The 27975-nt window shown below is 45.6% G+C and overlaps 1 protein-coding gene across 1 annotated transcript; it reads left to right on the forward strand.

Moving 5' to 3' along the window:
* Nucleotides 1–777: 777 nt before the first annotated feature.
* Nucleotides 778–22373, forward strand: LOC136582677 (putative neural-cadherin 2). The gene is made up of 12 exons (XM_066583859.1): nt 778–794; nt 1433–1647; nt 2838–2965; nt 3955–4082; nt 11614–11728; nt 12103–12259; nt 14484–14650; nt 15737–15995; nt 16225–16405; nt 16970–17208; nt 19119–19273; nt 21425–22373. Exons 1-12 carry the CDS (start codon nt 778–780, stop codon nt 21842–21844), a joined length of 2181 nt encoding a protein of 726 aa, XP_066439956.1. The 3' UTR covers nt 21845–22373.
* Nucleotides 22374–27975: the final 5602 nt, after the last annotated feature.

A 27975-nucleotide genomic window follows, 5' to 3' on the forward strand; every position in this document is an offset into this window, starting at 1 on the left:
GTATAATACAGGATGTAACTCAGGATCAGTACAGAATAAGTAATGTGTGTACACAGTGACTCCACCAGCAGAATAGTGAGTGCAGCTCTGGAGTATAATACAGGATGTAACTCAGGATCAGTACAGAATAAGTAATGTGTGTACACAGTGACTCCACCAGCAGAATAGAGAGTGCAGCTCTGGAGTATAATACAGGATGTAACTCAGGATCAGTACAGGATAGGTAATGTATGTACACAGTGACTCCACCAGCAGAATAGTGAGTGCAGCTCTGAGTATAATACCGGATGTAACTCAGGAGCAGTATAGGATAAGTAATGTATGTACACAGTGACTCCACCAGCAGAATAGTGAGTGCAGCTCTGGAGTATAATATAGGATGTAACTCAGGATCACTACAGGATAAGTAATGTATGTACACAGTGACTCCACCAGCAGAATAGTGAGTGCAGCTCTGGGGTATAATACAGGATGTAACTCAGGATCAGTATAGGATAAGTAATGTATGTACACAGTGACTCCACCAGCAGAATAGTGAGTGCAGCTCTGGAGTATAATATAGGATGTAACTCAGGATCACTACAGGATAAGTAATGTATGTACACAGTGACTCCACCAGCAGAATAGTGAGTGCAGCTCTGGAGTATAATACAGCATGTAACTCAGGATCACTACAAGATAAGTAATGTATGTACACAGTGACTCCACCAGCAGAATAGTGAGTGCAGCTCTGGGGTATAATACAGGATGTAACCCAGGATCCGTACAGGATAATGAATGACTGAGCTTTTCACGTATGTTATATGTAGACTGTACACATCTCCATCCTGGCGCCACCTGAGTTCACTGCTTTGTCGTGTGACGGAGATGTCAGCAGAATCCTAATGTTTTGCTGCCATCAGTTAGCGCTCTCTGAAACGTTCTGTTTATCTTTCCCCTTTTCCCCGGCGTTCCCTGTAGTGCCTACCAGATGGATTAAAAGCCTGTGTCTTATCGCACGGACTCATAATATTCTTAGTTCCTTTTTTAAATAATTTTCCGCGGCCGCCTTTGTTTATTTCCAGCAGACCGCTCTGCCGTGCGAGACTTGGAGATACGTTTTATTGAAATCTGAGGCAAAAAAAGGATTAGAGGGAAGCTGACAGATGGAAGAGTAATTTGTATTTATTAAATGCCGCGTTACAAGAAAAGATGCTTGTGTAACGTATGCAGTGATGGTATTTATATAATCCTGCCATAAATCTGATTGCAACAGCGTAACAAGTTGCTCACGGGAAATACAATTCCGTTAAATCTCTTTTAGCATATTTGGATGTAAATGGCTGTCTAGAATCGGTGAAGGGAGGGGGGAGGGGGAGTGAAAGGAAACATTTCAGCACCTGCAACTTTGTAGCAGCTAGATGCAATTTTTTTACTGTTTCTTCGTCTCTAGGTGTCACTGCCCATCGCAGTTCTATGGACCGCTGTGTCAGCTGACTCTGCGCAGTTTCCTCGGTGATGGATTCGCCTCTTTTCCACCAGTCCAGTTTTGCTCTGAAAACCATCTGTCTATAGAATTTATAAGCGATGAACAGGATGGGATTGTGCTATATAACGGTCCTCCGTCTAGTTCGCCTCCTGCAAATCCGAACTACTTTGTATCCATTGGTACGTGTATGCATATTCTCATATCCGTGTATATATATGTATGCCCAGGGACATAGCTCTAGGGGGTGCAGAGGGAGAAGCCGCTACCAGGCCCTGGAGCATAGGGGGGCCTTAGGGCCCCCTATGACATAAGATGACACCCATAATATAAATGGCACATGCTAAGGAGTGGGCCCTGTTATAGATTTGGCATTGGGACCCAAGCGCTTCTAGTTACACCTCTGCGTACACCAGTAGACACTGTGTGGTCTATCTACATCATACCCTAGAAGAGTTGATAAAACATACTACAAGTCTTCTACACCCCATGCAGCCTGCACTTGACAGGTAAAGGTCTGTTGCATCCGGTCCTAGATGCACTGTGTCTGGCTACAATTGTCCGCACAAACGGGCAAGCGACTCCGGCAGAAAACAGATAAACGTTCAGCGCCGGAGGCCGCACATGTATATCCTGCAGGTCAGCGCAGCATGCTTTACCTTCCATGACACTATCAATATGGCGCTGTGCAGGCTAGTGGTGACTCTATACTGGTGTGGGGGGCTCCCATGGCATGGATTGGGTACACTGGTCCACCTAAACACATCACTGACCAGTGCCCGCTACATTGCACTGCTTGGTGACCATTTGCAGCCCTTCATGGTCTTCATGTATCCCCAAAAAATGGGATATTCTTGCAGGATAATGCACCGTGACGTTGGGCCCAGGGTGTCTAGAATTTTTTGGAGGGGCATTCTGGAGAGTTCCTGTGACTAGAGTGGCTGGCACGTTCACCCGGCATGACCCCAGTAAAGTATTTATTGGATGTAGTGGAGAGGTCCATTCACACACCAGATCCTGCACCTACAAATACCCCGAAGCTCTGCGGGCATCCAGACGGCTCCACATCCCTCCAGATGTCTTCCGTCCGCTTGTGGAATTGATGCTATGTTGAATTTCTACACTTCCCCAGGCTGAAGGAGTTCTACACAATATTAGTTTTTGTCCCATGACTTTTGGCACACCAGTGTATTACACTATCTTTGTAGAATTCAACAGAATTTTAAAATATTGTGACTCCCTTGACTTCCATGGGGCGGATATACTTTGTCAGTCTATTTATTGAGCAGCAAGGAATCTGATTGGTTTTCAATCCCCCCTAAATGATCATCTGTATTTGGATTTCAATTCGATATATTTTTATGTCTTAAAGCTATAGCGCAGGGCGTCCCCAGCCTGGAGATCGGACTATTGGATGATTCTCTACGTTTACAGCTTCCAGACACAGTGAATGCAAGTGATGGAAAATGGCACCGGATCGATGTGAGAATGAAGAAGGAGGTCGGCATCTGCTTTATTATATACCCGCTGTAGTATGTGGCTGTATGGATATGTGCGTGCTTTACGCTTCCATCTCGTTCGGCCTCTTGTAAAATGTTTGAAGAGAGAGAAGTGATCTCCAGCTGTTGCAAAACTACAATACTCAGTATGCCATAAGCTATCATAGCTGGGAGTTGTAGTTGGCGACAGCTGGAAGCCACTAGTGTAGGCTGGCTACATAATTCTAACTGCAGTCCGCAGAAGACCCCCTGACTTCAGATTCGGGTTACTCTTATTATCTTAAAGGGCTTGTGTCAAAATTACAACTTACCTCTTACCCACAAGATAGCGCATAAATTGCTGATCAGTGGGGGTCTCACTGCTGAGATTCCCACCAATTTCCATTTTGCTCAATTCATTTCAATGGGGCTGATGGAATTACCCAAGCGGGGGCGGCTCCGGTACCTCTTTAGCCCCATTGAAAGTGAATGCTGTGGTTGCATGACCAGCACTTCATTCAGTCTGCTCCTCACTGTTGGGGGTGTACTAACCTCGCAGGGAGGGCGACGGGTCACCCTGATTCTCGAGATCAATGGGGGTCTCAGCAGTGAGACCCTCATCGATCAGCAAGTTAGCCTCGATCCTTTGCATATCCTGTGGATAGGGAATAACTTGTAATTCCGGTACAACCCCTTTAACCCCGGATTATCATCTTCTTCCCATTGATGGTTTAATTGCTTGAAGTTTGATTATTCTGTCCCTGCTGCAATGTACATCAGCTCTACATGAACTGCACGAAGTGCTGGCCTATAGTGGATCAGTGAGCTTGTGCAGAGCTGCAGTGTAAAGCATGGAAAAGAAGCAATAGCCAGAGACTAACTTTTTGAAAGCTTGAGAAGCTAATTTGATAATTGTCATAGCGAATAAGCAGCTTTGTAGCATTCACACTAAACATATAGTTTCATACTGGTCCCTCCAAAATTGTTCATTGGGTACATTATTTTTTGCAGGAAGTAACATTTACCCTGGACCGCTGCAGTGCCGCCATTATAATTGAGAAGGAGGGAGTCGGCAAGAGGTTATTATCGGAGGATCGGGCAGGATGTGAAGTTGAAGGAGTGATGACCAAGGAGTGGAGGTGATGTGGGGGCTGATATGCATATTATATACTTTATATGCTACATGGGAGTCGTCATTCTTGAGGGGGTGAGAAAGAGCAGATGGGTCAATCCGAGAGTGGGAATATCCCCCATAGCAGGAGACGGACCATGGCAGATGGACGCAATAGAGTCATAGTAACATAGTATGTAAGGCTGAATGAAGACATTGTCTATCCAGTCCAGCCTGTCTATCCTTCTTTGTTGATCCAGAGGAAGGCAAAAAAAAACCCAAGGGCAGAAGCCAATTAGCCCTTTTGGGGGAAAAATTCCTTCCCGGCTCCCTAATGGCAATCAGACTGTTCCCTGGATCAACCCCTAATAGTTCCTACCTGCCTGTATACCCGGATTAACAAATAACCTAAGATTTATATCCTGTAATATCCTTCCTCTCCAGAAAAACATCAAGTCCCTTTTTAAACTCCTCTGTGGATTTTGCCATCACCACGTCCTCAGGCAGAGAGTTCCACAGTCTAACTGCTCTTACAGTAAAGAATCCTCTTCTATGTTGGTGATGAAACCTGCTTTCCTCTAATCGTAGCGGATGTCCTCTTGTTACCGTCGTGGTCCTGGGTGTAAACAGATCGCGGGAGAGATCCTTGTATCGTCCCCTCATGTACTTATACATTGTTATTTGGTCGCCTCTTAACCTTCTTTTTTCTAGAGTAAATAATCCCAGTTTTGGTGCCTCTCTGGGTATTCCAGTCCCGTCATTCCATGTATTAGTTCAGTTGCCCTTCTTTGAATCCCCTCAAGCACTGTGACATCTTTCCTGAGCACCGGTGACCATAACTGTACGCAGTATTTCATGTGAGGCCTGACAAGTGCCTTATATACTGGGAGGATAATGTTCTTGCCCCTCGCCCCTATACCTCTTTTAATGCGCCCCAAGACTTTATTTGCCTTTGCAGCAGCTGACTGGCATTGGTTACTCCAGTTTAGTCTATTATCCACTAGTACCCCCAGATCCTTTTCCATATCACTTTTCCCCAGCGGTACCCCATTAAGTGTATATTGGTGACATCCGTTTCTCCTGCCCATGTGCATAGTCTTACATTTTTCAACATTGAACTTCATTTGCCATTTTTCTGCCCAAGCCCCCCGGCTTATCTCGGTCCGTTTGTAGCCGCACATTGTCCTCCGTTGCATTAATTATATTGTATAATTTTGTATCATCTGCAAATATTGATATTTTGCTGTGCAGCCCCTCTACCAGGTCATTGATAAATATGTTGAACAGAATGGAGCCCAATACTGAACCCTGTGGCACCCCGCTAGCGACTGTGGTCCAATCAGAGTACGAACCATTTATTACCACCCTCTGCTTTCTATCATTAAGCCAATTTTTTACCCACTTACACACATTTTCGCCCAGTCCGAGCTGCCTCATTTTGTATATTAGCCTATTATGTGGCACGGTGTCAAAGGCTTTAGAGAAATCCAGATATATGAGATCAATAGATTCTCCCTGGTCCAGCTTAGAGCTTACTTCATCGTAGAAACTGATCAGATTTGTCTGACATGAGCGACCCTTCATGAATCCATGCTGGTGAGGAGTTATTCCCTTGTTCTCCTTGAGGTACTCATCGATGGCGTCTCTCAGAATCCCCTTGAAAATTTTTCCCGTTACTGAAGTGAGACTTACTGGCCTGTAGTTACCAGGCTCACTTTTGCTCCCTTTTTTGTAAATTGGAACCATGTTGGCAATGCGCTAATCCAATGGTACTACACCGGTCTTGATAGTGTCCAGAAATATTAGGTATAGCGGCCTAGCTATCTTGTCACTTAGTTCCCTTAGTATCCTTGGGTGTAATCCATCTGGGCCCGGCGATTTATCAATTTTAGTTTTCTTTAGTCGCTTCCCACCTCCTCCTGCGTTAGGTATGAGATATTTTGTGAGGGGTTCATTTTATTCCCCTGCATCTCGTGTGGCATTTCCTTTTCGTTTGTGAATACACTTGAGAAGAAACTGTTTAGTAGATTTGCTTTCCCTTCGTCATCATCAATGATTTCTCCTGCATTATTTTTTAAAGGGCCAGTGCTCTCCCTGCAAATCCTTTTGCTGTTAATATAGTTGAAAAATAGCTTCGGGTTGTTTTTGCTCTCTTTGGCGATCAGTCTTTCTGCTTCCTCCTTGGCAGTTTTGATCTTATCTTTGCATATTTTGTTTATTTCCCTGTATGATTTTAGCGCTTCTTCGCTGCCTTCTTGCTTTAGTAGTTTGAACGCTTTCTTTTTTTCGTTTATTGCCCCTCTTACCATCTTGTCGAGCCACATTGGTTTCCTTTTAGTTGAGTTTATTTTATTTTTAAAGGGAATGAACTGCTCACATGAGGTGATTAGGATCCTTTTGAACTTTTCCCATTTGTCCTCCGTACTGGCATTATTGAGGATGTTGTCCCAATTAATGTTACCGATAGCAGTTCTAAGCTCATCAAATTTTGCTTTACTAAAGTTTAGTTTATTTGTCGCACCCTGATAAAGCTTCCTATTGATTGACAGCTGGTAGTTGATTATATTGTGGTCACTGTTCCCCAAGTGCCCCCCAACCTGCACCCCCTTTATACGTTCTGGTTTGTTAGTTAGTACTAGGTCCAGAATGGCCCTCCCTCTTCTTGGTTCCTGCACAAGTTGGTTCAGGTAATTGTCTTTAATTACTCTCAAGAACTTATCACCCGTGTGAGATTTGCAGGTCTCATTTTCCCATATTATATCTGGATAATTAAAGTCCACCATGATAATTACTTTGTCGCACTTTGACACCTCTTCTATCTGCCTTAGTAGTAAGTTATCAGTTTCTTCTGTTGCTTTTGGTGGTCGATAGAAGACCCCTATCAGGATTTTGTTATTTTTTCCTCCCTGTATTTCTACCCACAGAGATTCCACCTGTTCTTCTCCTACCCCTATATCCTCCCGTAGCCTCGGCTTCAAGTTCGATTTGACGTACAGACATACCCCTCCCCCTTTCTGGTTCCTTCGGTCCCTTCTGAAGAGATTGTACCCCTGCAAATTCACCGCCCAATCGCACTTATCATCAAGCCATGTTTCCGTAATTCCGACTATATCATAGTTTTCATCAGTCATTCTCGTTTCAAGCTCACCCACTTTACCAATCACTTCTTGCATTCGTGGTCATACAATTTATATCATTTTTTTTGTTTTTTAAATTTGTTTTGTTGCTATTCGTACTTATGGCTGATCTGTCAGTTCTAACTGTACTAACCCCACCCCCTGCTCGACCCCCATTCCCTTTGCTTGGACCCTGATCGCTAGTTACACTGGCTACCCACTATTTCTCATTTTACCATCCCCCCCAGTCCCTAGTTTAAACACTCCTCCAGCCTTCTAGCCATCTTATCCCCCAGCACAGCTGCCCCCTCCCCATTAAGATGCAGCCTGTCCCTACGGTAGAGCCTGAGTCCTATCACAAAGGGATGGGGAACTGGAAGGACAGAGCTGTGAAGTTATAAGGGGTGTGAGGTAAATAAGACTCCTCTTACACTTAAGACACTGATGTTATACCCTGACTGCCCCTTCATTAGAGCCCCTGGCCACCTCACGATTAAGGCTTCCGTGTATGGTAATTCTCCCCATGACCCCGGAGCATAAAATCACATGACACGTTTTCCGTGGATCAGTTTCAGTGTGAATCCACATTAGATGGGAAAATCCAGCGATCTGAGTGACTTGCAATGAGGCCGGTCATCGGTGCTAGACTAGCCGGTGGTGTGGAGAGTACACTGAGGATGACATGCTCAAGGAAAAACATCCAGTGAAAGGGGATCCTGAGGACGGAAACAACTCATCACTGAAAGGGGTCAAAGGAGGATGTCAGGAATCGTTCTGACCAACAGGCTCCACAGTCAGGGGCAGCTGAATACAATGCTGGTGCTACAACTAACATGTTCAAATGCACAACTCGCCATTCCTTACCATGGATGGGCTATAACAGCAGACAACCAGTTCCAGCCCCATTGTGTCTAAGAGAAACAGAAAGTTGTAACTCCAAGGGGACAAGAGAGCAGAAACTTGTATCACTGAGCAGCGGAAAAACATCTCCTGGTCAGATGGATCCAGATTTCTATTGCTGATGGGAGAGCAGAATTTGACGCAAACAGCATGAATCGATGACCCCTTCCTGTCAGCTCATCAGAGCATGTCAGCACCTCCAACTAATCTGCAGCAACTACAAGAAGCTTCCTGTCCGCAGGGGCCGATATTTCTGCAGAACCATTTTTTCACCTGGTGGAGTCTACACCACGATGAATTACTGCGCTTCTGAAGAACAAAGGAGTCCAACGCTCTACTAGATGGGGGCTAATAAAAGGGCCATTAGGTATTAATGGCACATGACAGATTTTATACATTATGGGCCAGCAGTTTCATCTTACTCCTCCTATGTGGCTGCACTAGGGCAGAATATAAAAGCTGACCGTGGGGAGCCTCACTGTTGGGTCATTCCATGTCATCTGACCTAATTTGCGGAGAGTCCCTGCTCAACCACCTTCAATTTTGCTGACATTTTTACAGAATGTTCCTCCACCTGTATGAAGTTCTGCACAGTTTCAGCTTGGTCTACAGCTGCTTCAGGCACTGGAGCCATTTACATAAAAGTCGCTCTTCCCTCTCAGGTCGTTTCCAAAAATTATACCAGTTTGTGTTACCGTTGTTCTTGATATAAGCAAGCAGACTTACTGAAACTTGGTGCAACTTTTTGTGTAGAATTCCAAATTTTTCCTGGCAGGCCTCCCTAAGCATTTGGTTGGTGGCTGATAAGGCCCAAAGTGGCCGGTAAATGTTGTCATGACAAAATTGTCCACAAGTTTAGGAACCTATAACTTATTAACAAATAGCTTAAATAAGCTGGAATAGGACCTCTGAGCAGTACAAGTGTCGACCAAAGCTCTGCTGAACTGGCTGCTTCTTTACCTGCATACTTACTGTTTTATACCCCACGGAAATTGGAAAAAACAAATTCATTTTTTGCAAATTTTCCCATTTTTTTAGACAGCTGTAACTCAAAAAGGGCAACTATCTCTTCCTGTAATTTTATATTGATATATTTCCACTAAAGGGGAAAAAATTCAGTTAAAATAGTATGCTGAAGTTCGCACGAGATATTTAAATCCTTGCATTGGTCCTTGGTGGCAGTGCCACTACCAGTCTGTAAGATTGGTATCCCCATCGACCAAGGGGCCAGGCTCGATAGTCAGGCAAGGACAGCTGTGGGATGGGTTTCTTTGCCACAGGTTACCAAGCCAAAAATGGAGCCTTTCTGAGGATTCCAGGCCTTGGTTGGGTTTCTTCATGGTTCCCAAGCCATAATGTTTCACTTTATTGGTCAAAGGTGTGACATTTACCACTGATAATTGCTATTATTGCTGCTGAGAGATGGTATTTTTGACCCATCATTGTTGTTGAAGAAACAGGAATACTGGAAAGTATACCTTGTTCTGGAATCCAACAAGTGACTTTTCCAGCTGGCCAATAGCATGACTGGGCCGGCCCACGAGGAGGCATGACGTTTATCAAAGCGTCACATTCTTCGTTCCAAATTTTACGTATGTTTCTAATCCACCACTGGTCATCATAACCACAAACTACATACTGGCCTTGTTGGTCTGCCACTGGCGCATCCTGATCAACATTTACTGTAAATGACGTTGTGTCATCTGACACTCTGCTGACACAAATTACTTTATCGTTGACTGGTACACAATGGTAGTTTCGTCTGGTTCCAGTAATTGGTCCACCATTCTTAGATTGTTTCTCTTGATCTTCTTCAATTAAACAAGTCTTAAACAGTTACCAGCTAACATGCACATACCTTTCTAGCTCCTCAGTATGTAATATATGCATCCAATAATAAACTTATCACATCTTCTGCAAACTTCATCACACTAGTTTAAAGGCCCATTTAGTCACAGCCATCTTTTGAGCAATAACCGTTGCGTTTAAACACGCTGCCATTGTGCACTGCTCATTCATTGCTGATTTTTAGCAAGCTAGAAATGGGCGATGACTTTTATCAGCGCCGCACGCTGAGTCCTCAGTGGAATACCGCTGATAGCATTCTTTCAGCTGGTATCCCGCTCGGACTTCTCAGCGGGATACCAGCTGAAAGCTCCGAGAACAAAGCAGCTGTTTGCATATACAAAGCAGCTGCTGTTCTCGGAGCTGTCAATTTGTTTGACAAAGGCCACAGAGCTGGTGGCCGAAACGTCGCTGTTGGTGAATTTGCTTGATCTTTTATGCTAATAAACATCGGATGGATTTTACTCCTGATTGCATTTGATATTGGATGAATGATCCGACGTGCTGCCGGTCCTCTACTATTGCTGTTCTCGGAGCTGTCAGCAATGTCCCTCTCCACCTTCATTGAACTCCTAAGTTGCTACTTAACAGTTTATGCAAAGATGATCGCTCAAAACTGTCATTCAATCAGCTTTCAGTGTAAATGGGGTTTAACTGAATGTTTTCCTCTTAAGTGGAAAGGCGCTAACATGAAACTACAGGAACAGATAGAATAAAACCTCCTCTTTCTAATAGCACAGAGCAAAATAAAAGTGGAAGTGCCCCTTTTGAGTTACAGCTGTTTAAAAAATGGTAAAACTTGAAAAAATGACTTTTTTTACCAATTTCAAACCGTAAGTATTCAAGCAAAAAAGCAGCCGTTGTAGCAGAGCTTTGGTCGGCACTTGTACTGCTCAGAGGTTGTATTGCAGCTTATTTACGTTATTTCGTAATAAGTTATAGGGTCCTAAACGTGTCGACAATTTTGTAGCGACAACATTGACTGGCCACTTTGGGCCTTATTAGCCACTAGAGATGAGCGAGCATACTCGCTAAGGGCAATTACTTGATCGAGCATTGCCCTTAGCGAGTACCTGCCCGCTTGGAAGAAAAGATTCGTCTGCCGGCGTGGGGGAGCGGTGAGTTGCGGGAGTGAGCAGGAGGGAGCGGGGGGGGAAGGGAGAGAGATCTTCCCTCTGTTTCTCCTCGCTCCCCCGCCACTCCCCGACGGCACCCAAATCTTTTCTTCCGAGCGGGCAGGTACTCGCTAAGGGCAATGCTCGCTCGAGTAATTGCCCTTAGCGAGTATGCGCGCTCATCTCTATTAGCCACCAAACCAATGCTTAGCAAGGCCTGCCTGGGAACTTATCAAAGTCTACACAAAAAGTTGACCAAGTCCATCAAGTTTCAGAGAGTTTGCTTGCTTAGATCAAGAACAACTGCAACACAAACTGGGATATTTTTTCGAAACTACCTGCGAGGGAAGAGCGACTTAATGCAAATCTCTCTGGTGCCTCAAGCAGCTGTAGACCAAGCTGAAACTGTGCAGAACTTCATACAGGTGGAGGAACATTCTGTAAAAATGTCAGCAAAATTGACGGTGGTCGAGCAGAGACTATTAGGCTACTTGACATGGAGTGACCCTAATATAATCAAGGCATCAGTGAGACGTAACTCAGGTATTCATTCTGCAACATTCTCTTGTTTTTGCCCTTTTAGGTTCTGGAATCCTCACTACGTTCTCCAGCTGGGGGGGATTAAAGCATCGCAGCCCTCAGACTCCACACAGACTCGTTTCAAAGGATGTCTCCGTAATCTAATAGTTAATAAGGAGGTCAGTGACACCCAATATCTGCAATACGGATTGTTGGATTTGCTAAGTATTATCAGCGGTGCGGCCGCAGGGCTTCAATCCAGATTACAATATGCCTCCATATTGCAACATAAAACAGATATTGTTTAATCCAGTGTTAATAGGGGATCAAGTCTCTTCGGTCACATGATGTTTACCGACGTAGCAAAGCTGAAGCTTTGTTCTAGTGCATTGATAATGTTTGTTTGCAGTCCTATGTAAATACCCCATGTAACATACAACTTGGGATTGTGCTAAATGACGCACTCAGCTCTTCTACTGCAGTCCTTTATTGTGGGAAGTTGGTCAGGCATTCGCATGTTAGATGACTTTTGTTTGGCTTTCTCCTTACTTAGATGTATGATCTTGGAGCCGCTATAGAGTCTGTCAGCAGCTCTCCCGGATGTGCAGCCTGTGAAGCCGTCAGCGCTGCTTCTGCCCCGTGTGAGGCGAAATCACCGTGCAGCGGAGAATTCGGTGTCCCTGGTTCCAGTCAGCAGGACTGTGAGAAAGGTAGCGATCAGTGCTCACAGATCCCAGTCATCATCTGCACGGAGGTTGTATGTTCTCCATGTGCTTCATAATAAACACCTTTAGCTTTACATAACACATACAAACTCCTTGCAGATGTTGTCCTCGGTCAGATATGAACCCAGTGCTGCAGGGACCAGTCATCATCTGCAGGGACCAGTCCGAACGTCTTCCTTTTCCTCTGTTATGCCGATGTTGAGGTTTATTATGAGAAATGTGATAATGTAGTGCGCAAAGCTGGAAAAGAAGCGTGTTCAGAGTATCAATTAGCAAAGTAGAAGCCAATTTTCCTTATTTTAGGGGGAAAATTCCTTCCTGACTCCAATCTGGCATCAGAATAATCCCCAGATCACCGACCCTTCTGAGTAATCAGTGATATAACATGTAGTATTGTAACGCTCAAGAAAAGCGTCCAGCCCCTCGTATACTCTTTTAGTGAATTCCCCATCACCACGTCCCCAGGGGAGAGTTCCCCAGTCTCACTGCTTTTACAGTAAAGAACCCCCTTCTATGTCTGTGTAGAAACCTTCTGTAATCTTGAAGAGCACCCCCTTGTTACAGTCCTGGGTATAAATAGATGATGGGAGAAATCTCCACATTGTCCCCTGATATATTTATACATAGTTATTAGAGCACCCTCTTGTTACCCCTCTAATACAGCCCCCTGTGGTACCCCACTAGTAACCCCTCCAATACAGCCCCCTGTAGTACCCCACTGGTAACCCCTCCCTCTAATATTGCCCTCAGTGGTACCCCACTAGTAATGGTGACCCTCTCCAATACTGCCCCTTGTGGTACCCCACTAGTAATTGTGACACCTCTAATACTGCCCATACTGGTCACCCACTAGTAGTGGTGGCCCATCCAGTACTGCCCCTTGTGGTACCCCATTAGTAGCCCCTCCAATAGTGCCCTCTGTGGTACACCACTAGTAATGGTGACCCCTCCAATACTACTCCTATGGTACCCCCCTAGTAGCCCCTGCAATACTGCCCCCTGTGGTACCCTACTAGTAATGGTGACCCAATCAGAGCATGTCCCATTATTAACCCTCCTCTGCTCAATATCACTGACCAATTACCCACTTATACAAATTCTCACCCAGACCAAGCATTCTCATTTTATATACCAACCTTTCAGTCTCAAACACTTTGGAAAAGTCCAGATACATAAGGTCCAGTGACTCCCCGGTCCAGTCTAGAACTTACCTCCTCGTAGAAGCTGGTCAGATTGGTGTGACAGGAGCGACCCCTCATAAACCCGTACTGATACAGAGTTATATGACTATTATCATTGAGGTCCTCCAGGATAGCAGCTCTTAGAAACAATTGATGGCTATTAGGAGAAGCTATGATGACTGATGGTTATTGTATAGCTGATACTAATGTGTAACTGTGCGGTTAGTGTAATGCAACAGTCCCTGTCGTGCCCCGTGTGGACATGTTGGAAGTGCTTCCGGTTCCAGTCATAGTAGCTCCTGGAAGGTGTACACTACCCAGCACCATGCTGGATGGAGCTTTTACATCTAATGGAGGAATTGGAAGGCATATTTCACCCCACATAGTGATGCCTGCGTTTTGGTATAAAAGATGGGGGGGAGGGGGGGTGCGGCACGCAAATAGTTGTGTTTCGCCGTGGTGATGGATCAAGCAGCCAGCAAGTATGAGAGATTGTTGCAAGCTTGTGTGTGGCCTGAATGTCGGTCATGAAAGGAGCTCTGGAAGCCAGTAATGTGAGACACGTCGGGGTCCATCCGTGGAACCTTCCGGTCAGAGCAGACTGTCGTAGATGTGGGAGCAACAGTCAGGACCTGCATCTTCACTGAGAGAGCGAGAGTCCACCATTTAGAGACTGCTGAGAGCATCCATAAAACTTATGATAGAGTCCACGGAGCCACGTCAGTACGGCTGGATAGATAGTTACAGTCTCTAACAAAACTGAGAACATTTAAAGAGACTGAGACTTGATCCTGCAAGGGCCAATAAGTAGTAAAGTCAGCATTGCCAAAGTATTGAAGCCGTGTGCCAAGTTAAAGAGACTTTCCACTAATTCACCAAGTACAGTTTGTTCTGTTTACCACACTGCGTGCTTCATAGTCTCCTGCACTGGGGATACCCCATAGATGTCCCATACACTGCAGGTGAGGTGCATCTTATCTCATCTTAATTCTCACATTTTCTTATTTCCCCTTGTGGTTTTCCCCAAGACGCTGCAGAATACTTCTTCCAAGCCGGTAGCTTCATCCAGTATAAATTTCCGCACGCATTTCATACACAAAGGACGCATTTCCAGACCATGGTGAGAACTCGTCAGTCCAACAGCATAATCCTGAGCGTGTCCTCGCAAGACCAAACCGAGTACATCATTCTGCAGGTGAGAGGGGTCACAGTGACCAGCAGGGGCTTAACTATAGGGGATGCAAGGGATGCGGTTGCACCCGGGCCCAGGAGCCTTATGGGGCCCATAAGGCCTCTCTTCTCCATATAGGGAGCCCAGTACTATAAATTAAGCATTATAGTTTGGGGCCCCATTACAGGTTTTGCATTGGGGCCCAGCAGCTTCAAGTTATGTCTCTGGTGACAAGGGTTTATATTCCAAAGCTGAAAAGCCATCACAACCTCTCGTAGTTTTGCTCACACAGCTGAGGGTTTGTTACAATGTAGAAAGGTAGGTCAGGTTTAGGGAGTGCTGCTGATGTTGTACTTTATTCTGCCTGCATTTATATATTGTAACAAACTCTCAATACTGAGCAGCTTCTATTCACTCACAGCAAGCCGAAATCTGGAAGGGAATGAAAGCGACCTACCGGGAGCATATATCTATATTACACTCAAGTTGGGCACTATAGAGCAATTCCAGCAACCTAATTGGTTCTCATTCACAATTCCAGCAACCTGATTGGTTGTTTGGCTTGTCTGATTCAACTTGATTGGTTGTTAGTGCCGAACTTGAGTGTAATATAGATATATGCCTACCGCATATAGGGAGGGATACCGGTCATTTTTCCTTTGTGCTGTTATCCCCCTGGATCCACTGGCTTCTGTGGCCTCCATACCCCCCCCCCCCTCTTCCAAGATGGCAGCCTTGATCCTCCCACTATTCAGTTCTAAACTGTGCATCAGTAGTCTCAGAAACCTGAAGCTGCTCTGAATGGCCAACACTTGTCATGTGAGAAGTACTGGCCAATCCAAGTCGTATGTAATGTTTTAAACTATGAATGCACAACCAGTGCACAATGCAGCGGCCATCTGTGAAGAACGAAGGAGGCCCAGGAAGTAGCGGATCCAGCAATGAGGAAACGTTCCATCTAATATTGCCCCTCTCCAGTACTAGGACTGATTTTTTACCCGGGAGAGGAGGGGCACTTTAAGACTGGACAATATGGCCCTAATAATGATACCACGTGTTTCGAGGCTAGATGTTCCTCTCATTTTAACAAGGTTCCCTTCCCCCCCACAGATAACACATGGGATGCTCACAGTGTCCTATAATATCGGGGATGGCGATTTTGCAGTTCGGCTTCCCAACCACAGGGTTGATTCTGGGGAATGGCAAGAAGTCACTTTGGAGAGGATGCAGAATGAATTCTCTTTACAAGTGAATGGAGGAGGGGAGAACCGAGAGATCACAGCGGCACATGGGACCTACAAAGAGATTAAAGTGGATCCCAGCAGCATTGTTCTTGGAAGCGGCAACCTCCAAGCTCTCAGCTTCCAAGGTAAACTGGGGTTTATACATTTTTTGTTCCCATCATGGGTCTTGTTGTAAAGCTCTCCGGTTCTACGAAAAACTGCCAGCATTACATGAAAAGTCGCAGCTCTTGGCTTTGATATTTATTGGTGGCGAAGTCAGGGCATTTGCTGACTTCGCCACTTTAATTAATTACATTGCAAGCTGAGTTGGTTTGACATGCAAGCTAATGATAGATTTCATCTCAATGTCAATAGGTTGTATAAAAGACGCAAGGCTGAATAACTACAAACTTCCCATGGAAAACCAGTCCAGCACTCCAGTCTCTATTATTAGGAAACACGGAGTAAATCGAGGCTGCGTTTCTGACATTTGCAAAAGTCAGCCGTGTGATCGGGGGTTCGTCTGTACAGACCTGTGGATGATTCACGAATGCAGGTAAAACATAGATATCAGGGGGTCTCACACAGATCCAAATAGTGGACAAAGGCATTGCAAACCACATAAGCTAATGAGTGTTAAAGCGATTGCCCAGTTGTAAGCTATTGATGCCCTATCCTTAGGAGGGGTCATCCAATACTAGATTGGCTGGAGTCCATCACTTGGTACCCTCACCAGGATGGTGCACGTGTGAGATGATTACTGCAGGAAGTAGACAGCTCTATTCTTATACCGTAGCAGTGGCCAGGCTTTGTATTGTTGGCCAAGTTCCCACTGAAATGAATAGCAACTTGGCCTTCATTTCTAATCTTGGCCACTACAGTAAGAATGGAGATGGTTGCTTATTGAAGAAATCAGCTCAGTACACAAGCATGCCGGCCCGGAGGACAGCTGATTGGTTGGGGTCTGTCGCCAAATCCCTCCCGCCAAATCTAGTATTAATGATGACCTATCCTTAGGATTAGCCATCAATAGTCTACAACTGGACAGCCCTTTAAGGCTTCTAATTCATTGTGACCACTAAAGGCTAACCTCTGTTCTACCCCTTATCGTCTCCTGTAGATGCCCACCTGGATACCTGTTAATGGAGAATAACACCGGCCAGTGGTGCCTTTACACCGTGTGCATGCAGAGTCCTTGCAAGCATGGAACTTGTATCCCACAGACGCCGGCTGAGTTCACCTGCCTGTGTTCTCATAGATATGGGGGCAGTAAATGTGATGTCCTTCTACATGGCCTGGACCCCGGATTAGGACTCAGCACCTTCCTTATCATCTGCATATGTTCAACAGCACTGATAGGTAATGAAACTCCCAGTCAGCAGTCTAGAAAACTGCAGGTGGAATCTATAAAGATGCAATTGTTTGCCTGCAGAATTATCGGTTTGAGCTGCCTGACAAATCAGAACACCCAGGGGTGGCCCAAGATTGATGTTGCCTGAGGCCATCTGAATATTCCCCAAGCAAAACAATCCCACTCGCTTTACAGGCATGGAAAGCTGCAAAGATACCCAACACACATTTGAACCACTCAGACTTGTCTGAAGTGACAGAGTAATAGGGACGCCCTTAATGGCCCCAGTAGTAATAGAGACGCCCTTAATGGCCCCAGTAGTAATAGGGATGCCCTTAATGACCCCGGTAGTAATAGGGACACCCTTAATTGCCCCAGTAGTAATAGGGACATCCTTAATGGCCCCAGTAGTAATAGGGACGCCATAAGTGATTCTAGTAGCAATAGTGGTCCCCTTAATAGTCCCAGTAGCAATAGTGGCCCTAGTAATAATTATTCCCCTTAGTGGTCCCAGTAATAATAGTGACCCCGTTAGTGTTCCCTGTAGTAATAGTAACCCCAGTATTAACCATGTCCCCCGTAGTGGATCTCGGGCAGCAACCCAACAAGCATTGAACTCACTCCTTCCACAGCTTTCTTCTGACGGCTGCCACAGTTGTGACCACTGCAGATGCTGGGAGGAGAGGTCAGGGCTTACAGACTGATTACAGCAGCAGCAGCCAGGTGACACCCCACTGCCCCTCTGAGGTTCTGCAGACTGTCGCCTGAGGCAGCAGACTCAGGTCACCTCATGGAAGGGGTGCCTCTGAGAACATCTACCAGTCCAGAATCACAATATCCAATGGCTGCTGCACTGGTGGTGCATTACTACATAATATAGCTTAATTCCACTCTGTATTGGATTCAGACTACACAATTCTGTGCATGTCTCCATAGACCAGGGGGGCAGAACCTGCTGCCGGTGTCCACAAGTGCCATGCGATACCGTTCTGTATGGCCCTCAACCATCAAAACACGGACATGCTTGAGATTAGAGTAGAGGTGAATGGAGGGGCAGGTTGTCATTTATAATACTTTGCACTTATCTCTCTGGACGATGGGCAGCCAGAGAAGGGACTGGCAGGGGAGTAATGGGGGAGGAGCTAGATTAGTCAGGCAGCAGAATTAGGGTGTATTCACATAGTTTCTCCTTTATGTCCAGGGGCCCCGTCCAGGCTGATGTATGAAATCCCGAAAACTGGATTGGGACAAGATCCTTGGGTATAAGCTATCTCGCCCATCATAGATACCAACGGGTTGTCTCTGTTTCAGTAGATTTAGATTCAATTCGGACATTCTGTGCTGTAAAGAATAGCATGGTAACAGAATAACATCCAGGGGGGTCCTGATCCTGTTTTTGGTATTTCAGATGGATCTAAAGGGGAAATGTGTTGTCAATGTACCCTTAAGAGTGTATTGGAGGGGTATAAGAGTGTTGGATGGTAGGATGTTGCAGTAGTTCAGGCGGGAGATGAGGATATGCGCTGGCATTTTTTTGATACAAGGTTGATGAAAGAGCAGATTTTCGGGATGTTTTTGAGTTGCAGTCGGGTTTCCATGTTAAGGTGGATCAGTCTATACTGTCAATATGCTGTAAATGTCCACGATGGAAAGAGTCCTTTAAGCTTGATTGTGGCATAAATTGACAATGTGCACCCCGGCCCGGCAGCAGAAACTGGCCTGAGCTGCAAGTTACTGACTATATATAATATGTATTCATGTATCATATTCCTGGCATACAGTGAGCAGAATATAAAGTAACGCACGGCGGAGAAGTATGCCAGTCACAACAGAACAGGAATGTATGCCCGCCAGCTACAATGTAACAACTGGAAGGATTCATGAAGTCCTATCTCACCAGGGTTCCTGTCTCTTGCAGCGCTGATTGCAGGCGCCGTCCTGTTCTCTCACTGCAACAAGAAGAGGAGATTAAATGAAGGTGTCTATCATGTGTCTGCATACAAGGACGAGCCTGAAGACACTCGGCAGAATATCTTCCATTACAATGAGGAAGGAGGAGGGGAGGAAGACCAGGTGAGATGGAGTGGCTTCAGTGTGTGTTCATACAGAGAGAAGTTGTGTGGCTAGATTCTGCCCAACTGAGGAAACAGGGGTCTCTTAGGGCAGGGGCGTAACTATAGAGGGTGCAGGGGATGCGGTTGCACCCGGGCCCAGGAGCCTTAGGGGGCCCATAAGGCCTCTTCTCTCCATATAGGGAGCCCAGTACTATGAATTAAGCATTATAGTTGGGGGCCCTGTTACAGGTTTTGCATTGGGGCCCAGAAGCTTCAAGTTATGTCTCTGTGCAGCATGGTTTAGGTATGGGTACGGGTACAGATACAGATAGAGGAGGGGCCCCAGCTCACCTTTTGCATCAGGGCCCCTGAGCCTTTAGTTACGCCCCTGTCTTAGGGTATGTCCGCATGGAGACAAAGGTCTCTTAGGGTATGTCCACATGGCACGGATTTGCTGCAGGTTCTCTTTGCGGACCCTCCGCACGGAATATCCGTGGCATTTACAGTAGCCGCCAAGTGGATGAGATTTTTAAAAGTCTCATCCAGACACTGTGGAAAAATCTGTGGATTTTGGATCCGCAGCATGTCAATTATTGCACCAGGATATCAGTGCAGACTCCAACCCTCCAGTAAGGGATGAATTCCTCACCAAAATCCACTTTTTGATTTGGATTTTGCGCCACAGATCTGCTGCGGACGTTCCACGCCAAATCCGCCCCGTGTGGATATAATCTCAGGGTTTGACCACCTGATGGATTCTTCCATGGAATTTTCCGCACAGTATTTGCATGTAAAACCGTGGCAGAAATCCATGCCTGTTCTGTGACAGTTTTTGCCACGGATCCACACAAGGATTTCGCTCTGGCGATGGGCAGCATCATCGTGCGGCATTTCCAATGCGTTTTTTACTCATATATTTGCATGAAGAAATGACACGTCACGACTTTCCATAGAAATGCGTCACAACTCCGCATGTGGATTTTGCCCATTAACAGAGTTAAATCCATCTGTGGTTCCTTGGGAAAACTGTGGCGGAGTAGCCGTGGATTTCTGCCGCAGCTTTCCAGGTGGAATCGTTGCAAAAAAAATTCCACAGCAGAAGTTTGTTATTTGGCGCTACCCGTAATTTAGAGCTTGCTATATGTAGTTAGTGCCCCCCCTCAAAAAAATGTCAATGTAAAAGTAGAAAGGGGAGCAAAAAAAAAAGTTCCTTGGGGAATTGAAGGGGTTGTCTGCTGTGGATCATCCACTTTGGCTAGTAGGGTTCCTTGATGATAATGTGATCACAGGAGGAACCCAAACAGTGAGCTGCAATCTGTAATGTATAACCACATGTTCATTTTCCCTGCAGTGCCCCCGCAGGTGAAATGAAGAATTACACAGTTCCTATTGGAATTCGTTGATTGTTAGTTTACATGAGACATTTGATTGTGAGGCAACTTTTGAAAAAAATTGATCCAGGCCTATTAAAACAATAAAAACAGGAGTACTTACCTCTGCAGCCCTGTGGTCCTCCCGGTCTATGTTTTGTAACAGCTAGCACTTAACCGCTGCAGCCAATCAAAGGCCGCAGAGGTCAGGTGCAGTTCTGCTGGCATCATGGCTGTCAGCATCTGAGCGGTGATGCCAGGAGAACGGCACCTGACTGCTGCGGCCTCTGATTGTTTTGGAACGGCTACCACTTGGCCGATGCAGCCAAGGAGCAGGAGAACCGCTGGACTGTAGCGTTAGATTGCCAGGACAGCGGACGAGTAAGTAAGTAGTAAGTGCTACTTTAATAGTTTTAACAGGCCTGGATCCATTTTTAAAAAAAAATTTACCTTGCACCAATCCCTTCAATGCCGGGTCCTCCGCAGCGATGCTTTACACTACTGATAGCCAAGTGGGCTGAATAAGGGATCCCCATTATTAATTGTGTAAACCAGGCAACGGATTTAAATGAGGGGATCTGTGATCCAAATTAGTGGGGGGGGGGGGGGGGGTCCTGCCCAGGATTGTATTCTAGGCTGAATTTTTTATGTTTTGTTGAAAAAAAAAAGTTACCAATAATAAAAACTTTGGGGCTGTGAAGGGTTAAGAGGAGTTGCCGCCGCTGTTGCAGTCTTTCCCATTCAGAGTAAAACTATGTGACTTGCCAATCAGTTTTAATTATAATAACTGTTTACGGCAGGATGCATTCAGCATGACAGATCTCCAGCTGTCCCTCCAGAGCAGCCCGGCGCAGTCTCTCTGCAGGAGGATGAGGGAGCAGCATATAAATAGCCCCTTAAGCTGCTATTACGATACGTCTGACAGCCAGAAGGTAACGTCACAAGTGCCAGCGCCAAAGAGACTGAGCTGTTCTTTTACCGGTGGAGATTTTCAGCAGTATTTCTACGACGTCTGTCAGGACGCCGCTTACATGCGCGCATCATGTGACAGCTTAAAGGTGTACGACACCGAGGGGACGGGGTCCCTCGCCGGCAGCCTCAGCACGCTGGCCTCCTCTGGACTTGATTCAGACTTGGAATACGAAGAAGTCAGAACATGGGGGCCAAAATTTAGCTATCTCTGTAAACTGTACTCTTACACGGAGGACGATGATCCGTAGTGACACGATACGGAAAATGGCGTCACGTACATGAATTGCTGGATCTGCACTGAACAGACATCACTAACGGGGTCTTGCTAACGATGATTTCACCCACACTAGGCGCACGATGGAAGTGCGTCGACAGCAGCGTTCAGTTGATCACAGAGCTTACACTCGAGTGCAGCGTATACCACCGCCACACAACACTGTGAACTTCTCTAGGGATTTTGTAGAGTATCACAGCCCCCCCCCCCCCCCCCCCATGGACTCGTCACCCCCTTTTTCTAGTGCTGATTTTTACGCACCCTTCTGTGGCTTGCCTTGTTAGATGTGGTCAAGGAGATGGCACAAGTGTATCCTATGATGTTGGTCATTTAATGTAAATGTGTTTTGGGTGTTTTGTGACGAGGCCGGTCTGAAAGCAATACAGTAATGCACCTCGGAGAAACGACGGAGAAGACAATGTGGCGCAACTCTGACGACCCACCAATGCATTCTCCGGGATTATATTGAGATCTTACTACACGGAATTTATAGCATCGTGCCCCCCCCCCCCCCCCCGTATCCTTTTCTCAAGTTACGAACCCCAAAGCAAATAATTCCTTTAACCCCTTAGTGACCACAATGCCTTTTTTACAGCATTTATTAATGGGCTTTAAACCTGCACATATATGTTTTTAAGGAGGTGGCTTGGCGGACAGCCAGGCTCCTGCTCTAACCACCAGGGTGGGAGAAACCTCAGATTCTGGTAGTCTAACTTCTAACATGCTGCAATTGATAGCAACTGCAGCATGTAAGCGGATGACATGGAGAGGGGGTCTTTCTATCACCCATTGGTATCCTGTAATGCGATGACAAGGTGTCCTTCCACCCGAAAGCCGGACATAGGCCTCCATGTTTACCATGTAACTGAGCCTATTAGACCCCTCCTCCCACAGTCTAATAGGCTACTGTCATAGGATTAGTGGAATGCATTACACGAGTAATGCAGTGTACTATCCTAGCGATCGCATGATCACATCTTTAAGTCTTCTTGAGGGACTAAAAAATAGTGTCAAAAAAAGTGCAATAAACTTTAAAACAATACACATTTTTTCCCCTTAAAAACCGTTTTAAATGAACCCCCCCCCCCCCAAAAAAAAATGTTAAAAAAGCAACACATAATAGTATTACTGTGTTTATAGCAACCCAAACAGTGAAAAGAGTAACACCAGAATTGCTATTTTTTGCTTTTGTTTGCTTCACAAAAAAGTTATAGAAAACAATCTTGGGGCTGTTTCAGACGACTGTATATCGGCCGGGTATTTACGCCAGCCGATATATGCGTCTGTGTCTGCAGCAGGAGTCGTCTGGAAGAGCCGAGAGCAGTGCTCTGAGCTCCCGCCCCCTCTCTGCCCCTCTGCATTATTTGCAATGAGAGGAGGCGGGACGTGGCGGGGCTAAGTTTCCGGGAATTAGCTCCGCCCCTGTCCGGCCTCCCCCTCATTGAAAATAGTACAGAGGGGCGGAGAGGAGGCAGAGAGGGGGCGGGAGCTCAGAGCACTGCTCCCGGCTCTTCCATCCTCCTCCCCCTGCAGAGAGAGACGACGTATATCAGCTGGGCATGAAAACCAGGGCCGATATACGGTTATGTGAATGCACCCTAAAAGTCACATATAATTCAATATGATACCAATACAAACCACAACTCTTCCTGCAAAATAAAGGCCCTCCCAGACTGCCGACGGAAAAATAACAATGCTTTAGATCTTAGAATACGGTGATGCGGGGTCAATTGTTTTTCTTTAAAAATTTGCGGGTTTTTTTGTGCTAAAGTAGTAAGAAAATAAAAATCTCCATAAATTTGGTATCGCAGTAATCATGTGATCAGATAAGAAAGTTATCCGTTTATTTTTATATAATGGTGAACACCGTAAAACAAAACCACAAAACAATATAATTTTTAAATTTTTTTTTTTTGTTTTTTTAACATCCAGCCCCCCCAAACCCCGCCCCCAAAATTTAGGAAGGTTATTCAACACCTTATATGCACTTATATGAACCACAGAGTGCGGCCATTAAAAAATACAACTCGTCCCACAAAAAACAAGCCCTCATACGACTAGGCCGATGAGTTATGGCTCTTGCAATGCGGTAGTGAAAAGTGTTTGGTCCTCAAGGCATAAAATAGGCCGGTCACTAAGGGGTTAAAGGGAAACTACAAGAAAATAAAGTGGGCGGCCCTGATCCCTTTCCCTTTTTCTACACTGATAAAGGCTGGCAATGCATACTTTTTGGGGGCTTTGGTCTTGAATATATGCAGAAACAATAATCAGGTTCCTGGTCTCCTTCTGACTCCCCTCCACTCTTTTGGTATGTAATGTGCCTTACTTTGTGCATGCTCACCTGTGCCAACCATCCCTTCACTTTTTGCATTGACTTTTTTTTTTTCTTCTTTTTTGAAATGCGTAAAATGCAACTTTTATAAATTTCCTACTGTGACATCGATGACATCCGGACAAATGGGGACCGTTGTTTAAAAAAAATAAAATACAAAAAACAAGCTGGGCTCTCGTCCGTTTCTGTGTGGTGTCTTTTATGTAGCCTATTATGCTCCGCGGTGCAGAGGTGTGTGCTGCACACAGGACTACTTCCTGCAAAAGGATCTTGGAAAACCATTCCAGTAGTGTACAAGTCCGTTAGTCCGGACATCCCGACGTGACCAAAGTAGTCACATGGTGTACCGAGAGTTTACCGGTAATTACCGCATATCTATGAAGTTAATATGCTGTTGGCAACACTGCAGCTCTGCCTATCAATATCCAGGTGGGGCCCGAGAAGATGGGGACCTGAGGAGGATCTATGGCCACGTAGTTAGAGCCCCCCATCTAACATAGCAACATAGTGTGTTAGGCTGAGCTGGACGGACATATGGCTTAGCCCCCCCACCACCACCGTTGATCCAGAGGAAGGCAAAAAAAACTCCAATGAGGTAGAAACCGAAAATTCCTCATTTGAGGGAAAAAAACTCCCTCCTGACTTCAATCTGGCAATCGGAATAAAGCGGGACTCATGTGAGCGTGTTGTAAACCGCTGCATGTATAGCATCCTGCGTGAGCCGGCCTATCACGCATATGGCAGCAATTTTTCACTACGCATGACATCTCGCTCGCTGTCACACAGGAACGTTGCATGTAAACGCCGCACATACGCAACGTAAATATGTATGTACACTGTTTATTTTGTGCCAGTAGAGAGCAATAGGACGCTGCTAAAATGCCTCTCCCTCCCTTTTTTTCCAGCTCCTATAGGGGTCTATGGGAGCCGCTGCCAAATATCGGGCAAAAGATATTTTTTTTGCCCGCCCTATATGCATCGGCGCATATTTTGGTCGCGTATATGTTCCATTTCTCACGGTCCAACATATTTATGCACTGTATATTCGCACACGGATGCATTGGAAATAGAGATGAGCGAGGATACTCGCTAAGGACAATTGCTCGATCGAAAATTGTCCTTAGCGAGTATCACCCCGCTCGTCTCTAAAGATTCGGCTGCTGATGCGGGTGACAGGTGAGTTGCGGCAGTCAACAGGAGAGAGCGGGGGAAGAGAGATCTCCCCTCCGTTCCTCCCCGCCCGCCACCGGCACCCGAATCTTTGCTCCTGAGCGGGCAGGTACTCGCTAAGGGCAATGCTCGCTCATCTCTAATTGGAAACCAATGCCTCAGATGGTCGCCTATATCGGTTGGCCATAAAAACGCGCTGTTTATGCGCTCGTGTGAATGAAGCCTCAGGCAGAAGGTTCCATAGTCTCACTGGGTCGGGGATCCGGAGATTATTCTGATGTCAGACTGGATGGACTTGGGTCTTTTTTTGGCCTTACATACTATACAATACATTATCTGTACCCCAAAATGATGACTTCAAAAAACCCTATCTATTCTGCAAAAAACAAGCCCTCATACGGCCGTGTCAATGGAAAAAAGACAATGTTATGGCTGTAGGAATGCGATGCTGAAAAAGGAGTTGGTCATTAACCCTTTCCAATCCACTGTCTGACCTCTGAAGACATTATGATTTAAGGCTGTACAGCTTCGATGCTGGAAGACGTCCGTCGGGGTTCTCTTACTGTATATTGCTAGCCTCTCTGCTGTCGGAGCCTATCCAACGTGTCACCTCATGCAGTACTGGCTTTAGCCAGCAGATAGCGCCGTTGTATGACGGCCAAAAAAGAGTAAGCCCCCTAGGAAAACCAGGATACAAATTGGATTGGAAAGGGTTAAGGTGCGAGCAGGTATTGAAACTAAGGGGTTAAAATAGGCAAATATTTTGTTCAACTTCTTTGACCGTTAAGAATTTCCGATAATCCAGCATGTTCGATGTCAGATTATCGGAATTGTGCTGCATTTTGTGGATTCGAGTACAAAAATAGAGGAACGGGGTGAGAAAATCCGCCCATTTGTCTCACTACAGAAGTGGTAGAGGCTTGCTGACAAGTTTATGAAGTGGCGCGCCGATAATGCCGCCGTTCTTCACGGGGGTGTGCAGTGACATACGGCTCTCGCCTTGTTGAGAAGGCTGCTTGGCCTTTAATATAGTGCAGCAGTTTAGAGAGTGATCTTGAATGTTCTGTAGCGTTATCTGTGACTGCAGTAGTCGACGACTACACGCTATTTGATTATAAATATTAAAATTGTTTATGTCTAAGTCCTTTAATCCAGGCGGCTGCAGGAAGCCGGCGTATAATGCGGTTCTGCTCCAGTAGCGAGGATGGCCTGTTCTGCTTCCCGGGTAAAGCCTTCATAAATCCAGGTATTCTCATTACTTCCAGACCGTGATTTAACAGTCATTACTTCCAGCTTCTGAGCAGGAGGACGGATGCAGATGACGCCGGAGACATGGCAGAGACTCGGCGAGCAGACACCGACAGAGGCGACAGCTCGCTCATATAGAGTATATAGCTCATAGATCCGCCTGGATGCCGGACCATCAACCTTTCTGGATGACCAGACACTTTCTGCTCGTGAACAAGTCTTTCACAGTCAGAAGTAATCTAAAGAGTGACAGCCTGTAGAGCTGAATTCACTATTCTGCATCTTACTGGAAGATATTTCACCAAGCCTTGCTTGTTAATTACCAGACAGAACACTGATTTGTATTCTGCACAGTTATATAATAAAGCAACACTAGCAAACCATTCTAAGAACTAAGATAAGGGGCTGGTCAAAAATATTGTTGCAAGCCTTGTTTTGGTTTCCAACTAGCAGAAGAGTGAGTGCAGCTCTGAAGTATAATACAGGATGTAACTCAGGATCAGTACAGGATAAGTAATGTATGTACACAGTGACTCCACCAGCAGAATAGTGAGTGCAGCTCTGGAGTATAATACAGGATGTAACTCAGGAGCAGTACAGGATAAGTAATGTATGTACTCAGTGACTCCTCCAGCAGAATAGTGAGTGCAGCTCTGGAGTATAATACAGGATGTAACTCAGGATCAGTACAGGATAAGTAATGTATGTATACAGTGACCCCACCAGCAGAATAGTGAGTGCAGCTCTGGAGTATCATACAGGATGTAACTCAGGAGCAGTACAGGATAAGTAATGTATGTATACAGTGACTCCACCAGCAGAATAGTAAATGCAGCTCTGGAGTATAATACAGGATGGAACTAAGGGTCAGTACAGGATAAGTAATGTATGTACACAGTGACTCCAGCAGTAGAATAGTAAGTGCAGCTCTGGAGTATGATACAGGATGTAACTCAGGAGCAGTATAGGATAAGTAATGTACGTACACAGTGACTCCACCAGCAGAATAGTGAGTGCAGCTCTGGAGTATCATACAGGATGTAACTCAGGAGCAGTACAGGATAAGTAATGTATGTATACAGTGACTCCACCAGCAGAATAGTGAATGCAGCTCTGGAGTATAATACAGGATGTAACTCAGGAGCAGTACAGGATAAGTAATGTATGTACACAGTGACTCCACCAGCAGAATAGTGAATGCAGCTCTGGAGTATAATACAGGATAAGTAATGCAATGTCAGAAGCTCCAGTGTCTGTGATTTTATTCTACATATAAAATGGTTTTGGGGTGACCCTGAGTGGGCTCCTATACACCGTGCACAATCCGTGGCCATGAATTAACACTTATACAACGA

This window comes from Eleutherodactylus coqui, chromosome 11, assembly GCF_035609145.1.
Source record: "Eleutherodactylus coqui strain aEleCoq1 chromosome 11, aEleCoq1.hap1, whole genome shotgun sequence".
Classification (NCBI taxonomy): domain Eukaryota; kingdom Metazoa; phylum Chordata; class Amphibia; order Anura; family Eleutherodactylidae; genus Eleutherodactylus; species Eleutherodactylus coqui.